General features: G+C 36.1%; 1 protein-coding gene across 12 annotated transcripts in view; it reads right to left on the minus strand.

The window, feature by feature from the left end:
• Positions 1 to 18,271, minus strand: part of CADPS2 (calcium dependent secretion activator 2) — a 495,842-nt gene that overhangs the window by 165,753 nt on the left and 311,818 nt on the right. For all 12 annotated transcript variants that reach the window (XM_070264987.1, XM_001502202.7, XM_070264989.1 and 9 more), the window contains exon 9: positions 12,353 to 12,419. In XM_070264987.1, coding sequence (XP_070121088.1) covers positions 12,353 to 12,419 — 67 coding nt within the window. The remainder of the gene's footprint in view (positions 1 to 12,352; positions 12,420 to 18,271) is intronic.

Consider the following 18,271-nt stretch of genomic DNA (forward strand, 5'->3'; position numbering starts at 1 on the left):
CTGAATTTAACATTGTCATCCTACTTTCTCTTTGTGTTTTTGCCTTTTGTTTGTGGTATATCTCTTACAACAAACCATTTTTGGTTTGTTACATTTTTGGTGGTTACAACAAACCATTTGAGAAACTGAATGATACTACTGTGGCAAAACTTCTGTTTCCATCTACTGATTTAGGTGAGCCAGGCTTCTCCATGTTTATATTTGTAAAATAATATGAACAAAAAAAGGCATTGATGTGAAACCCTTTGTCCCTCTAAGAATATTTATAGATAAAGAGGGAAGGGAAGCCATATGCAGCTCCTTAAGATAGGCATTTCCAACAACATTTGACTGTTTAATACCTTTTCTTCAAAATTTGTCATATACTTACACGCTTTTACCAGTGGTAGGCTACTCATAATTGCCATTAGACTTCAATATAAAAGAAATTTTTCATATTTAAAGCCTTTTGTTTACAGGAGCTGTTTTCCTTTTCACTGTTTTATTTTTCTTCAGGTAACCTAGTTTGACTCGTTCAAACAGCAGGAAAAGGGGAAATAAATCTGGGTGGTTAGCATAAAAATAGCTATGACAAAGCTATTTTTAGAGAAAAGGGCTTTTTCTCTTTTCTATGTTATTCTTTGTCTATTTGATAGCTCTGTTGTCTGGTTATATTTATTCATTTGGTTTAAACAAGAGTAACTTATTGTCTCTTAAAATCAAGGTGTTGGGAGGGTTGGTTCTTCCGAGGCTGTGAGGGACAATCTGTTCGTTATTTCTCTCTTGTGGCATTTTTGGCATTCCTTGGCTAGTAAAAGCATCATCTCTGTCTATGGTCTACGCCTTCACCTTCACACGGCCTTCTCCATCTATGCAGATCTGTTCCCAAATTCCTTCTTTTTAAATAAGGACACCAGTAATACTGGATTAGTAGCTCATCCTTCTCCAGTATGACATCATCTTCATTACAACACTATTTCCAAACAAAGTTACATTCTGAAGTACTGGGGGTTAGGAATTCAACTCAAGAACGTGTTTTTTTTTTTTTTTTGAGGAAGATCAGCCCTGAGCTAACATCTGCTGCCAATCTTCCTTGTTTTGCTGAGGAAAACTGGCCCTGAGCTAACATCCGTGCCCATCTTCCTCTACTTTATATGTGGGACGCCTACCACTGCATGGCTTGATGAGCGGTGCCATGTCCGCACTGGGGATCCGAACTGGCGAACCGCAGGCCGCCGAAGCAGAACGTGAGCACTTAACCGCTGCACCACTGGGCTGGCTCCTTGAGGGTGTTTTTTTTTAAATTCCAATTTTGCAGACTTTTTTTAATTGCAGAGAACCATGATAGAGTGGTCAAGAAGATTTTGAAGCATAAGTAATAGGAAAATAATATTTATTTCCTAAAAATAAAATTGCTTAGGAAGAGCCATGGAAATAAGAATTCAAGGAGAAAAAGCTAATATACAATCCACAATGGTTACAGGTGGATATAAAATGACAACAGTATATAGATTCTATTGGGCATGTGTATGATTCATCTAATTCTTTTTTAGAAATTGCATCCACTGCAACTACTTAAATTTCTGATGAAAAGTCTACAATGATCTGTATCTATATAACTTTATTTTAGGGGACATTAGCAAAATAGTTTGAAGACTGATCTGAGTGCTCCTTCATATCTGGTCTCCTAGGAAGACATATCTGGTCCTTCCTTGCTATTTTTTAGAGATCCGGGAATGAGTCTTTCACTGTCTACTAGTCAGAATGGTAAATAACTCAATTTAGTCTCATGTGCATTTACAATTTTCATATCTTTCTCCGTGTCCTTATGGGTATTTTCCCCCTCCCTTATTGAACAAATATTTATTGAGCATCAACAGTGAATTTTTCTAGGCTTTGCGGATACAATAATGTTCCCAGCATCAGAAAAAAAAAAAAAAAAATCAGAGAAATCAAACAATCTCAGACAGTGAAAATGGAGAAGACTAAATTACAAATAAAGAGCTACCCGAAACAATTTTGAGCGGTGAGTTGTTTTGAAGGAAAATAAAGCAGAGTAAAGAAAGTGACATTGAAGGGGGCCTGTTTTCCACAATGGAGCCAGAAAAGGGCTCTCTGAAGACAATCATATTAAGGTATTTCAATGGGAAGAGCAGGGGGATAAACTAAGTTTAACAAAGGAACTTGCCATTTCAAATGCAAGTCCCACTTTCATTTCCCCCTCAATTACTCATCCTTATTTTTTCCAACTTATCTTTGACAAGACCTTGGGCAAATCACTTTAACGCTTATATACCTGTTTGATTTTCGGTAAAACAGAGACAACAATAACATACCTTACAGGATTCTGAGAGAATTAGCGATAACCAAGGTGGAGTACCTAGCACAGTGCTTGTCTGTTAGGCAGTCGTGTCTCAATAAATCAAACCCAGTTGTCAGGGCACCATCATCCTTCTCTCACTATTCTTGTGTGTCTTCTAATAGTCATTTCATTTTGGTTAGCGATGCAGTTTGTTGCTGTAACACAGTGAAGCCACCTGACTGACGTGGGGATTGAACTGATTTTCGGGCCACACGCCTCCATGCCGTGAATGACATGAGACTGCTGACTTTCATGTGTTGGCCTTCTGTTTTCCTGCCTCACTTGTTTTTCTCCCTCCCTGTCTCTCTCTCTCCACTCTCATAGGTTGTTTCTTTCCATTAGTGATTATGTTGTTGAAAACACTTATTGAACGAATATGTAAATGAAGAGACTGAAGAAGAGAAGAAAAAGTGGAGATGCCCCTAAACGTAGTTTTAGATATTATCCCAACTATATCTAATGGACATTATCTTGAACATATATTTCCAACGTATTTAAAATTGTTCTCTTAAAAAATGATTAAGCTTTAAAGCTCTTTGCATAAATTATGTTCACATTGTCATGCGTTAAAGAATCCAGACTTATGCTAAAGATTTGCTTACCATTTAAGATCTAGCCTTAAAAATTACCTGTCCAAAGGCTACCCGTTTTTTCACATGCAGTGTAAAATGCTTACATCAATGTTGCTTTTTAATTTATATAACTTGAAGTACGGGTCAAGTTGCTGTTTTATGCTTTATTTTTTTTTTTTTCTTTTTTTTGAGGAAGATTAGCTCTGAGCTAACTACTGCCAGTCCTCCTGTTTTTGCTGAGGAAGCCTGGCCCTGAGCTAACATCGTGCCCATCTTCCTCTATTTTATATGTGGGACGCCTACCACCGCATGGTGTGCCAAGCGGTGCCATGTTCTCATCCGGGATCCGAACTGGCGAAGCCCGGGCTGCTGAGAAGCGGAACGTGTGAACTTAACCGTTGTGCCACTGGGCCGGCCCCTATGCTTTATTTTTGAGTACTGCATTTCTAGTTAACTTTAAACAATAATTATTTCTTAACATGATGGATATATAAAATTTTAAGTACCAATTTCAATATCTTTAAGGATACTAAAAAAATCCCCAAAAACCAAAATACCTCCAGCTTTGGAGGAATCATCTACTTTCTAAAGCCATGGTGATTTAAATGATAAAGTACTAAACACTTGTTTTATTTTATTTTGTACTTCTTTTAATATTTTGTTTAACATCTGAATAGTCACCCAACAGACCCAGAACCTGTCATAGATAATTGGGCCTCGAGTTTTAGCGAAGAGTACAGATGGGAGAGTAACAGAATACCAATGACTAACAGAGCTGTCATCGACAATCAGGAAATCTGACCCAGGGTACAACTGAAAAAGGTGCAGCTTGGCTTTTGAACACGTAGACTCCAGAAGCAACTAACCATGAATCCCATCCTTCTGACTCACTGGTTCCTAGTTCTATTTCCATAAAATGACTGCATTTTATGTTTCTTCTGATTCCCCCAATATCCCCATGAGCTCTCACTTGTACCCATCTCTTTTGCAAGGTCATGCTAGATCATCTTCCTGAGGCAAACCCTACAATAAATCTGTAGTGTAAATTCAAGTGAATCTTTCTGAATAGTGTTAACGCCTGTAGCTACTGGTTTGATAGCCAGTACCCAGATTAAAGATAATCTGGAGAAGCGGCACTCAAAGAACTGTCAGTATCAGTCGGCACTAATAGTTAAAATATGCTGCTGAAAGGTAAGCTACAGGGACCAGGGGGTAACCCTGCTCCCTGAGCTCCCAGCTGGAGGAGTCTTGCAGCCTCCACTCTGCCCCGTCACCACATGCCAGGGAATTAGATAGACGCAGGTGGTCTGACCTGTTCTGATCTAGTATTTGTTTTCACTTACAAGCTTACTTGTGTATTACTGAACAAAGCTTATATAATACATTATATTGCAACCGAAAATCCTTTCAGTGGAAAGACAGAGCAATGATAAACATTCAATATCCTTAACCCAGTCCACTCTTAATAAAGAATGGATTTGTTGAGAATTGGGGGATATAAACAGACTTTAATCTGAGGACAGGATTAAATCAGGTTTTGGCATCACTACTTTTCACAGGACACCTTAAGTTGTTGAGGTCCCACGAGGTGTCTGCATCTGGTCTGGGAAACCTCCTATTTTGATTTCAATTGCCAACCTGTTCAACACCTGTCTGTGTCCACACGTGTAAGTGCTAACTATGAGTTTTTAGAGACCACAGCGTTCAAGTTTGTATGTTGTATTCCTACTGCAGAGATCATGTTAACAGCTGGCAGCTTAGCAACTGCCACCATCTAATTTCAGTAAAGATTAAGGCTTAAAAAATCCTTAGCAGGAAACGTTCTTGGCAGAGGCCAAAGGTGCTGCTAGAGTTATTATTAAAAAAAAAAATCCCAGGTCTTAATTTAATCAAGGAAAATGAATATATCTTCAAGATCATGATATATTTGAGGGGAATACATATTTATTGTGTTTAACAAATGGCATAAAAACGATTTAGCAATCAATGTATAAATTTGAGAGAGGAAAGGCAGTCTTTTTAAAACAATGCTCAGAGTGGTTTGCATATATTCATTTATTTAACAAATATTTAGTCAGTTTCTACTCACAGTAGATTATAAGAAAGACAAGGTCCTTATTTTCATAGAGCATATATTCTAGAAGGGGTAAAAAGGTAATTAAAAAATATATAAATAAAAAAGATAATTTTGATTAGAGAGAAATACTCTGAAAAATATAAAACAGGGTAACATGATAGGGAGTTGAGGGGTACTTTAGATAGGGTAGAAAAGGCCATTTGAGGTGACATTTGACCTGCTATCTAAATGGGTAGGTAAAGGAGCCAGCCATGGGGAAAAAGGAAAGCAGGAGAGTGCTCAGAATTTCTATAGTGGGTTTAGGGGTAGCCAAACAACAACTGGGGGGAAGAAAGGTAGGGGACTTAATTCAAAGGCATATTTGCACAGAAATCACACTTAACAATAAAACCATATTATACATTTAGTTGAGGTACCTTTGGAGGGGGGGCTGGTGACTTGGAGGTGTTAAACTCCAATTCTTGGCACTACAATTAATCTGGGGGCAGAACATTACAAGGCAAGGTACTACTCAGTGACAGAGACTCATCAAAGAGGGAGCTGGGGCCAGAATATGAAGGACCTTCTCTGCGTCATGGTCAGGGGCTTTCTAAACATAATAGAAAGTCATGGAAAGACTTAAGCAGCAAATTGGCAAAATCTGAATTATGCTTCAAATAGATTATCCTGGCAATTGGAAGAATAGATTGTAAAGAGAATGGCGGAAAGTGGAAGCAGAAAGAACAGCTAGGATGCTGCTGTAGGAGTCCACGCGAAGATGATAGTTTCAAGTAGTACAGTAGCAGAGAAGATGGAGGGAACTGGATGTAAGTGGGACACTGTTCTGGCAGTAGATCAAACAGTATTTTCTGACTGATATGGGAGCAATGGAAAAAGAGAGATCAAAGATGACACCTAGGGTTAGGTTCAAGTATGCTCAAATATAAGTCAATTTTATGTTCCATATAGAGATGGGAGAAGGAACCCAAATTAAAGTATAGATGATATTTATTTAACAAACATTTACTGAGTCTTTACTCTGTGACAGGCATGCTATATAGGTATCTGTAAAGATTTACAGGCATATGAATACACACATACAAAGATATACACACAGCATTTTAAAATGGAATCCTATAAAACAATTTTCAAAAAAGATAGGCCCACTAAAATTTAATCCAAATTTCACAATATTGTATTATTCTCACTTACAGGTCTTTTGTTCTTTCATGTAGGTATGAGCTATAAGAGGAATCAGACATTTCCCTGGAATTTAAACATGAAAATAACAACAAATATTTTACGGGAACACAGGGTACAGTTAAAAGGGAGGAATTTTTGCATTGGCATCACTGCCTGATCCATAGGAGATTCTCCTCACCCAAATCCATCCCTATTCTCACTCCACCTTCTCTGTCTCTTTTACAATATTAGCTCTTGAGCTACAGGTAAAGATCATTTTTAATATATTTTAGAACTATTTTGAAGAGTAAATGCATTAAGTTTGTTAACGTCCAAGGGTAAATGGTATAAAATAATACAGCCACTATCTTTTTTTTTTTTGCTAATGGAAAACCCAATTATCACAAAGCAAGTTATCTTAAAAAGGAAACCTAAAATAAGAAAACATTTTTCTCTAACATTTTGTCCCAAGTAAGCCCCACAACCAAAAGAATTTCCAGCTTTCTTTCATATTGGAAATACGTGTTTTGACAGATAAAATAACACATGCAACTTGACACATAACGACCGTTTATTAACTACAACAAAATGACTTAAGTGAAAAAACCAGCCAAAGTTTTGGTGAATGTTTAAGTACTCATGAGTCATCTAAAGCTTTATAATCTTACTTCAAATTATAGGTATCCATGCTGTTTTGCCTAGTAATTTCATTTCTATAAGAATACTCCTACATATATATAAAGATTAAAATATAAGGATTGTATGTATATTGATTCTAGCATTGTTTACCAATTTAAAAAAAGGAACAACCTAAATGTCCAAAAAAGGGGGATTGTTGCATAAATTAGGTTAATCTATACTAAGAATCCAATCATCCATTTAAAAAAATAAAGTGGAGGTTTTTTGTTTGACATGGCAACTTATCTCTAATATATTTTTAAAGGGGATCAAAACAATTCACAGAACAAAAATATATGGAATGATTCCATTTTGTGTGTGTGTGTATGTGTAGACACAAACACTGATACGAGTTTAGAAGGCCACACTATTAGTAGCGGTTACCTGGCTACTTGCAGGAAGGAGAATGGAATAAGGTGGCAATGCTGGTACGGGTGTTAACGGGGGCCTTTCATTTTCTACCAGAAATACTTCTGTATGGTTTGATTTTATCCTACATTGAGCATGTCCTGGGCTTGTAAATTTTAAATCAATTTAGAACATAAAGCTAGAGGCCACTATCCTATGACTTTCTTGAACTGGCAGCAGTATATGTGTTCACTTCACATTACTATAAGCAAACATCAGCTGATGTCCTAAGACTAAACCCAGACCAAATCATGTCACAAGGTTGTGGCACTCTCCAATATGTGACAGCAGCCTGCTGCAGTAGATCTCCATGTGTGCTGCATATTTCAGAAATCAATAGGCTGGGGCAGCAGCTTTGAGTTTAAAGCAGATTTTGATGGCATCGCACTAACAGAGTGCGTCTCGTATGTTTGCAGCATGTACGGATCACTCAGTGGCATGGCTGACTGTTTACATCCTGTGCCAACTCAGCTGATATGTAATTAACATGATGTCTTGATAGCCTGCTGTTGTTTGCAGCAACTTCAAGTCATGATTCTGACACATCAACAACAAGCAGTGAACACTTTGATACAGGGCCAAAACAACATAGATGTCTACTTCGGTTTCCAGTGACGTCACGCAGTAAGTAGCCTTCATGAGCATGGGACTCTAGGCCATCACTCACTGGCCATTTCTTTAATGCAGTAACACTGTTTTTTACCTCGTGAATTAATGATCCACGGTGATTATTCATATATCTGTCTTTAGATCAACTGTAGCTGTTGACATCAATTTAATCATAGCATTATGACAGAGGAAATACTAGCTTAGTCTCTCGAGTCTGACAGGCTAAATTTGACTGCTTGACTCTACCACACCCTAACTGTGTCATTCTGGGTAAATTATATAACTCCTCCGTACATTAATTTTATCTGCACAATATAATAAGGATAATTATACGTACCCTCAAATATACCTTATTCGAGGAGTAAATAAGATAACATGTTAAAAGTGCTTTACATAAAAGCCTCCCACAATTGCTTAATAAGCATTAGATTAAATAGAGCAATAACTGTATTATTAGGATAGTGCTTCTGGGATTTTTGGATTTATCATAGAATATGCAATACCTGGGGCATACTACAAATACAAATATTTCAATAGGCATTAGCAGAATATGAAATTATGAAAGAATTCAGTTTGGTTAAAGCATAAAAACAAATAGAGAATTTTAAAGCTATTAAGTGATTTTACTGTAATGAACTAAAATATTAGTGACATAAGCACTTTACACCAATGATATACTTCAAATCTAATACTAACATACTGAATAAGCATAAGAAAAATGAATAAGAAACATATACTAGTTTAATGTTGGTAAGATTTCAAAAATATTTTTCAAAATCACTGTTCTTTCAATTTGGCTTTAATCAAAATTTACCTTCATTAAAAAAAATGGAAGCTCTTAAAAAACATAAAAATCTATTTAATACTATAATTACATTGGCTTTAGAATCTAAATGGGGACCAAAACTATTCTTACTTAGAAGCTAAATAAACACCCCAACATTAATAAATCATTTATTTTCCCACTTTAACTCTGATTTAAATGTTTACATGAGTCCTTGAAAAGTCTTTTCACCTCTGCGGCTCCCCGAGAGGTCACTTGAACAATGACTTTGCAGCTGGCCAAAGCTGACTCTCCATCAATTTTTATGAGTACAAATTCTTGGGCCGATAGCTAGATCTCCAGCTATATCACTCATATAATACACACACAAGTGGTGATGAGATTCACATTATCACTAGAGCACCATTCTGCCGATGGCAGCAGCAGACACAGCAGGGGTACGCGGTCCTCCCTAGAAAAATGACTCCTTCTCCTTTCAATAAAGCAGCCTGCAGGTATGGACCTACAAGCTGTGTGCAGACAGAACAAGAGCTGTCTTTAAAAATACTAATAAAAACTACCCAGTTTCTCCCAATGGGTCATTCTCATTGAATCTCTATACATATCTATCTTGATTTTGAAGTGTGTGAATTCAATTTGTCCTCCCATTACATTTGGAATTGAAAGGAAGATTCAATTGTATTTAAAATTTCAAAAAGTTCTCAGAGTACTGGCATGTATATTCCAGTATATTTGGGCATAGGATTCTCTGTGAGTACTTGTATGTATATATATATTTGTGTCAAGATAGAATGTTTAAATATGACTTCAAGTTTTAAGATGATATCTTTGGTAGAGTAAATCCAAATTCATTACAGTTTGGTGGTATTATTCCTAAATTTCAATTATGGAGTATACAGGTTTACTTACTTGGCTTTAAACTGGATTTTGCCTTCTAAAATGTTAAATATATATTTTTCTTATTGGGAGAACTTTCCAGCTCCCCCAAAACATGGTTAATATTCTTCAAAGACATACCAACTAATGATATTAAAATATTCAAATTCCTTACTTCTAAACTCTCTTATGGAGTGATAATCAAAGTATACATATTTGTCCTGTAACTTTTTGTTTTACTGAGGAAGATTTGCCCTAAGCTAACATCTATGCCAATCTTCCTCTATTTTTTAGTATGTGGGTCGTCGGCATAACACAGCCACTAACAGAGGAGTGTAGGTCCACGCCTGGGAACTGCACTAGGCTGCCGAAGTGGATCACATTGAACTTAACCACTAGGCCACTGGGGCTGACCTGTGTCCTGTAACTTTTGATTCTCATGATCACATACTAGAAAATAACATACGACGTAAAAGATTACCTTGAACCTTACCTGGCCAAAAGCATGAGGTGATCATTTGACCTTTTAAGACTGATCTAATAAAGCCTAATTTTCATATCAAACAACCAGTATATTAGAAACTCTTTTAGCCTACTGTCACTTAGCCAGATCTCCAGACTAAGAAACACCCTCTGATTCATTCTTCTTTTTTTTAAAGATTTATTTTATTTTTCCTTTTTCTCCCCAAAGCCCCCAGTACATAGTTGTATATATTTTAGTTGTGGGTCCTGCTAGTTGTGGTATGTGGGACGCTGCCTCAGCATGGCCTGATGAGCTGTACCATGTCCGCGCCCAGGATTCGAACCTGTGGAACTTTGGGCCACCAAAGCAGACCACTCGAACTTAACCACTAGGTCATGGGGGCAGCCCGTGACTCATTCTTTAAAACATAATGAATATGATCCAGGAATTGTGCCCCTTGGTGTTTACCCAAAGGAGTAGACAACTTATGTCCACACAGAAATGTAAACACAGATGTCTATAGCAGTTTTATTCACAATTGTCAAAATTTGGAAGCAACTAAGCTGTCTTTCAATAGGTGAATGGATAAATAAACTTTGGTTTATCCAGACAATGGAATATTATTCAGCACTAAAAAGAAATGAGCTATCAAGCTATGAAAAAACATAGAAGAACCTTAAATGCATATTACTAAGTGAAAGAAGCCAATCTGAGAAGGCCACATACTGTATGATTCCAACGATACGACATCTCGGAAAAGACAAAACTAGGAAGACAACAAGATCAGTGGTTGCCAAGAGGTAGAGGAGAGATGAATAGGGAGAGTACAGGGATATTTAGGGCAGTGAAAATACTCTGTGTGATATTACACTGATGGATATGTCATTATACATTTGTCCCAATGTATATACCATACCAAACCAAGAGTGAACTGTAGTGTAAACTATGGAGTTAAGATGATTGTGATGTATCAATGTCAGTTCATCCTTAGTAACAAACGTTCCAAGTGATGTCGACAAAAGGGGAGGCTATGCATGTGTGGGGGCAGGGGATATATGAGAAATCTCTACACGTTTCTCTCAATTATGTTGTGCACCTACAACTGCTGATGACTAATACATAAAACTCCATGCTTATTAAGAATTAGCTGGGTTTGTTTATTGGCATAACAACAGTTTATGCTTTAGAAACAGCTGAATGCTTTAGAAAGACTCAATAAAGACAAGACACTAACACAAACATGTCAAATTAGATGTGAGTGAGACATCCATAGATAGAAATAAAATGACCAGAAAGATCTGCAATCAAACTGCTTAGCAAATGCATGGAAGTTCTTGTGCCAACGTAAAGAAATTAAACCTGGGAACCTAAGAAGATCCCTTACAGGTGTGGTATTTGGAGGACGAATCACCCAGAACTCGAAACAGGGGGCTCTTACTGAAAGCAACGCTTGGGCCTTATATCCAAAGAGTGTGCGTGTGTGTATCTTTCATTAAATTATTTGACCAAATATTGGTTCTAATCATATAAGAAAAGGTTATATTTTAGCCAGGAAAAAAATGGACTGGCTTTCTGCCATGTAGATAAAACTACTTTTGACTAAATTTTTATACTTTTCATGCCATTACCACACCATTATGGTACATCAGTAATTTTATCCAGCAACGGATCTACAACGGATTAAGCTCATTTAATGTGTGGGTAGGAATTAATTTTTACAGACTGTTTTGTGTCAAGAATTCCAAAAGTGATTCTCTTTTCATATATATCCATCGGGGACAAAATAGCTTGGATTCATCACAGAATGAAACTCTTAGAAAGCTTCTCTTTAATGTAAATTTAACTTAATCAGTATATTCTATAAGCAAAGGTTATCCATGATTCAAAAAAACCCAAAAATAAGTCAGCCAAACTTTATATTCCAATAATCTATCTACGGTCAGAATCCTATCACAAATAAATCTAACAATCAAGGTGATTTAAAGACATATTTATGTGAAGTGACTTGCTCTCTCATGAACGTAGGATTTTCCAGAGCTTAAATTTCATCTGATATTGCAACAAATTGAAGGCAGAAGCTGATACGAAAATACACCTGCATTCTATTAAGCCAGACATTAAAGAGATGTGCAAAAGCATAAAATAATGCCACTTATTTCACTAAATTGTTTGGTTTGGAAAATAGTTATCTTACGTAAAAGTGTTATTTGTGTTAGCAGGTAACGGATTAAATACTTTTATTTTAAAATGAATTAAATATTTCTTTTTACTTTCTCAGTTTTGATTTCTAACACAGTAAATATTGATAGATATAACCCACATAAATAAAAGTATGAGAAACACATCTTAGAGCAATTACACAACAGGGAAAAAGTTTACTAACCTGAACAAGAACAAAGTAACGTTTTTTCCATCTTTTCCAAACCTTCTGTCCAAGGGCATACAGATATCTGGCAAGAAAAACAAGCAAAAGAATACTCTATATGAATAATGTTGTGGTTCTGCGTAATCGTTTTTCTTCCCTAAGTATTTATTCTTGAGACCAGCCTGCTAAAGACAAAGTTTAGTTCATCTGGAATCTGAGACAACACGCAGCTTCTGTATTACAAAATGACGCAGCTTATTCTAGGTTCTTGAAAGGGAATTGATTTAAGTGGCTTATCAATTTGTCAGTTCTTACCACAAATTGAGCGAAGTTGGAGTCAGAAAGGATAATCAAAGAACCAGTAGGAACTGTATTCTTACACACACTTCTTAGGAGAGACAAAGGCTATGAATTGAGGATACGGTACTAAATGTTTCAGCTCTCAGATGACTGGGGCTGAGGAGTGTGGCCTGAGAAGGAGCGGCGTAGAGTCACGAACCCAGGGTGAAGGGTCACTGTCCAGCTGAGTGACCTTGAGATGTGTCTGCACCCATCTCAGTTCGATTTCCTCAACTATCAAATGAAAGGATTGGATTTGCTGATTTCTAAGGTCCCTGTCAGCTCATAATCTGCGCATTTATCTGACTTGTAGAAGCATCTTGCTGCAAATTTTCCTAACTATGAAATACAGATACTAATGAAGACAACATTGTGTAATTTAACATAGTTTCAACCAAAGCTTTTGTTTAACTTCGCACTGCTATTAGTAACCTAAATTGAAATGATTAGTCCATCATTTGAGATGAGAACTTTTGTTCTTACTGAATATACAGATGTAAGCTTAAGTATCAATGAGGAAAAAGAAGAAATTAAAAACTAATGAAGTGTAAGCTTGCCATGGAGAGCTATTTTAAAATTATACCATGAAGCTACACACACACCTCCTACAAAAGTGGAAAACACTGTTAGAAGTTTACAATATGACAAACAGTGGCCAAAATTTTAAATTACAGTAAGATTTTTCAATATTTTATCACAATCCCTTTTTCTGAAGTGAAGGTTTAACATTATAGACACTATTCAAACTAACTTAATTACTATACAATTCTGAGTAATAATGAAGCACTATAGCTAACAGTTTATTTAGGGGCTTAAAGTCTCTAGACTTTCACAATCTTTCTGGTTTTTTTTGTGAGGAAGATTGGCCCTGAGTTAACATGTTTCCAATCTTCCTCTTTTTGTTTGAGGAAGATTGTCACTGAGGTAACATCTGTGCCAGTTTTCCTCTATTTCATGTGGGATGCCGCCACAGCGTGGCTTGACGAGCAGTGCTAGGTCTGCACCCAGGATCAGAACCTGGGAGCCCCGAGCAGCCAAAGTGGAGTGCGTGAACTTAACCACTGCGCCACCTGGCCGGCCCCAGGGACTGCCACAATTTTTAAAACTAAAATCTTCACTTGAACTTTTAGTTTCTGTCTTATTAAAATAACTCTCTTCTGCAAAGCAAAACAAACAAACTTTATGGCCCCTTTAAAAAAAAGAAATATGGACTATTGACTGAAGTGTGGTGAAATGAATAGGCAATCTTATGGAGTGTAATATAAGACCACCTTTCTGTAGGATAATGTGGCAATAAGTAGAAACGGTCCTACCTTTTCATCCTGGAACTTATTAGGAAAATAATTAGACGTGCACATAAAGATGTATACTACATGAATACATAGAACCGTGTTATTTATGTTACTGAAACCTAACAACTTAAATGTCCAACAACAGGTGAATTGTTTACTAAAAGCTGGCATATTCATAGAAAAAAATACTATGTTCCCACTAAAATTATATTTTTGATAAAATTAATAACAAAGAATATCTCAATATAAAGTTATGTGAAAAGAGCAAATGCAGAACTACATACATACTTAGTGATTTGGAATTTGTATAAAATATATATATGACATAAATACTCCAAAATATTAGTAATAGTACCTTCGAGTGGAAGATTTAAGTTTCTACTTAAAACTGTTTTTATGGAAGGTTTAAATTTCCTTCTCTATTCTATTTCTAAATTTTCCAAATAAAAAAAAGAAACAAATGTAGAATTACTATAAGTCAAAATAAAAACTAGGCTCTTGCATTGGAAAACATCACCTACACTGTCCAAATCAATTATATATTTTCTTTCAGATACATCGGCCAGCTGAAGTGTTTGGTGAACTTCCATTCTGCTCTCATGAAATCCTTGATACCATATCGTCTGCACTTGTGGGGTAACTCGAATTCATCTAGCGACTGACAGAGACATCAACCACTACTGTTCTCACCTGTTCAGTGTCTCCTCCAGAGGTCCCTTAAAGCCACTGCCCCACCTTTGCTCCAGCCTCTAATTTCTCTTCCATGGTTCTGGTGATAGGTGTTGAGCAGCTCTCTTTCTGTCTTTCCTATGCCAATTTCCCTCTCCTGAAATGAACACACCCAAGCTCCTATTACAGGGTTAACAGCAATGACCTCAGGAGCTGTATTCTGTGGACACCACTGATGCCCTCTATCAAAGTGCACTAGCAAGACGTGCACCGAATAGCTGCCTTGGAGCCACAGAGGGCATTTGGAACAACCTTTGCCTGGGACCACAGCCTGCTTCTCAGCTCCTTCGAAGCGTTTCACTTAGCACGCTGCTGGGCAACTGGGTCAAACGTAAGTGAAAGGGAATAGTGATAGGCATCCCTTTAAAAGCAAGTCAAGTGTAAGTCTTGCTGCCAGTGAAGGTCCTGCATGAGGAATAATACTGTCAGCTGCAAACATCATTCAAAATGACGGATAAACAAATTTGGAATGAAAATGTATGGTTTCTCTGAAGACAGAAAGCAGAGGGGCGGATGGATGCGATGCATACAGGTGTATACTGGAAGATGTTATAAGATACAGAATAAAAGACAATGAGACTGGACCAAGGTAAGCATTTGAATGTTGGGCCCTGAGGTGTTCGAGGCTGTTGCACTATAAGAAAGAATTCAATCAAATATATACAGAATATACAATTGACCAAATACACCTAGAAAGTAACTGGTCATAAGAGTTTTACTGTCCACATAAGAAAAAAAATTACATTCAACAAAAAATTCACTGCATAAAGGAAATGTTATAAATGCTATGCAGGAAAAATACCATAGTTTCTGTCCTTTAGTTTTCATATTGGCCAGACAAAAATTTCATGTAAAAAAATGGACATGAATAAAATACATCAGAAAAGATAACTCTACTGAACAAGAACACATTAAACTTCAACAAATTTGAGTTTTTTCCCTATAAGGATGATTTCTGGAATTAGGTATCAAGTACCACTGTCTAGCTGCTTTTTCACCGGTATAAGGGATTCTTGACATAAAAGACACTTACAATTGAGAGAAGAATGAAGAAAAAATATGTTCATCAATATTGTTTAAAAGCAAAAACTCAAAAACCATCTAAGAATCAAAGAGTAAGGAATGATTAGGTTGCCATTAAAAGTGATCCCAAAAAAGAATAATATGGAAAAGTTACTATAAAGTTAAAAGAAAGCAGTCACACAAGCTTATAGTATAAAAATGCAGAAAGATTCATCAAAACGTTAAACCTGCAGTTAATATCTGGCTGGTGAGATTAAAGATGAATTTTATATCCTTTTTTATGCCTTTTTGCATTTCCACAATTTCTACATTGAGCATATCTTCCATCGTTTTTAAAGTAAGGCTTATTGTTGTATTTTACTTAAAGTAAAATTCACCCGTTTTAGTTACATAATTTGATGAGTGTTGACAAAGTCATGTAACCACTATGGGAATGAACTTAGACATTTCCATCACCCTCAAATGTTCCTTCATGCCCTTTTATGATCAATTTCCTTCTCACATCCCCAGCTCGCTAACCACTGATCTGATTTCTGACCTTATAGTTTTTTGTCTTCCAGAACGTCATATAAATGGAATTATACACTATGTAGCCCTTTGTGTCTTGCTTCTTTCTCTTAGAAGTATAAAGCTTTTGCACTTCATACATATTTTCGTTGAGATTTATACATGTCACGCATACATATGAATAGGAATTCATTCCTTTTTATTGCTGAATGTTATATTTCATTGTATGAATTTACTTCAATGCATTTATCAATTCACCAGTTGTGGACATTTGGGTTGTTTCCACTTTTTTGGTTATCACAGATAAAGTTGCTATAAACATTATGTACAGGTCTTTGTGTGGACACGCTTTCATTTCTCCTGGGTAAATATCTAGGAGTGGGATCATTGAGTCATATTGAGAGTGTGTGTTTAACTTTATAAGAAATTGCCAAACTGTTTCCCAAAGTGGCTGTACAATTTTGCATCACCACTAGCAGTGTATGAAAGTACATCATACATTCATAATAAACAAAATTATTAAGGATTTGGGGGGTGTGGTCATTATAGCTCCATAAATAATATTTCTGGCATGACTAAGTTGAATACCTATAGACCAAAGATAACACTCTTTGTCACTTTGTCCTGAGTACAGTGGAGAACTCTTATAAGCTTTAACGGGTTAAATGGATTTTCCAGTTTTCAAGCCTATTCTCAAGTTCTGGAATTTGGAGCAGTCTAAATTCTTTGTAGGTGGGTGGTCTTATCAGCTTTAGGAGGCTTGAAATGTGGAAAGTGTATGGAAAAAGGAGCCAAAATCATTTGAGTATTTGGTTACAACAGGATAATCTATTAGAAAGCATCTGTAAAAATCAAAATGTATTCTCTCCTAACTCATCTTTATGCCTAGCTTTGTTATTGAATCACAGTTCTGCTTTTTTAATGTTGAGTGTTAGTTTATAAATTATCTCTTTTATGTATAAAAATTTAATGAGATTTTTTTTAGTTCATAAAAATATACTAAAGTTACATTTAATATATGTTCTACTAGGCAACAGATTCAGTTCATTACACTTAGATTGTGATGTTCAAGTATTCTTAATTACTGAAAGATGAGTTACTCTATATAGAGGGATTGCATCTATAACAAATTTTTAAAGAATCTGTATACAATAGGTTGACGACTTCAAATAGTCATAAAATGTAATATGATCTTTCTTTAATGATTTAGAAAGGATCCTATAGCATCTCAGGGTCATTATTATGAACATCAATTATAACTGAATAATTCTGTAAAAGGAGAAGGTACAGATGATAGGGCTAAATCTATTTGACATACGATGGCAACAGCATTAATTACACAGATCCTTGGAAGCTATTTACTTGTCATTTATTTCTGTTTCATAAAAATCGTTTAGAATTTTAAAAACTCTATTAGTAATAATTTCTTGTCATCTGAGTTCTGGACAAATTTTTTTTTGCTGCTTTATGAAATCTGATTCCACTTAACAACAGTGTAGAGAACATCATCCAAGAAGTGTATTTGCTATCCTGGAGAGCGAGTACCTTGGCTACTGTACTACAGATTGTTGGTGGGTCTGCTCTGCAGCTGTATTCTTCCTGAATACTTTGTAACCTGCTGAGTTATTACTAGTTTCCTCCCCACTGTATGATTAACCTGAATAAGAAAGAAAGTTTTTTTAAGGGTATGTAAATCAGACTTGCCAAATACCAGTCAAACTGGGAACACACATTTAACTGGGTTTTATGTGACAATTTATAATGTTAGCCAATAAAATAACTATTTATCACACAGCACGAGAGCAACATTCACTAATGGGTAGTGTGAATTTTTTTTCATATTATTTTAAAGAGGAAAGCAAGTTTTTTTTTTTGTAGGGCTTTCAACATTTTCACCAACCTACAGAACTTGGTTTTAAACCAGATATTTTTGCTCATCCCTGTTAAATTATTTCAATTAAGTAAGAAATGAATGGAAAATGAAGGAACGCATATATCAGCAGTTTTCCCAGTCAGACTACATTCTTCAGTACTCTGTTAGAGTATG

The sequence above is a fragment of the Equus caballus genome, chromosome 4 (genome assembly GCF_041296265.1).
Source record: "Equus caballus isolate H_3958 breed thoroughbred chromosome 4, TB-T2T, whole genome shotgun sequence".
Taxonomy (NCBI): Eukaryota; Metazoa; Chordata; class Mammalia; order Perissodactyla; family Equidae; genus Equus; species Equus caballus.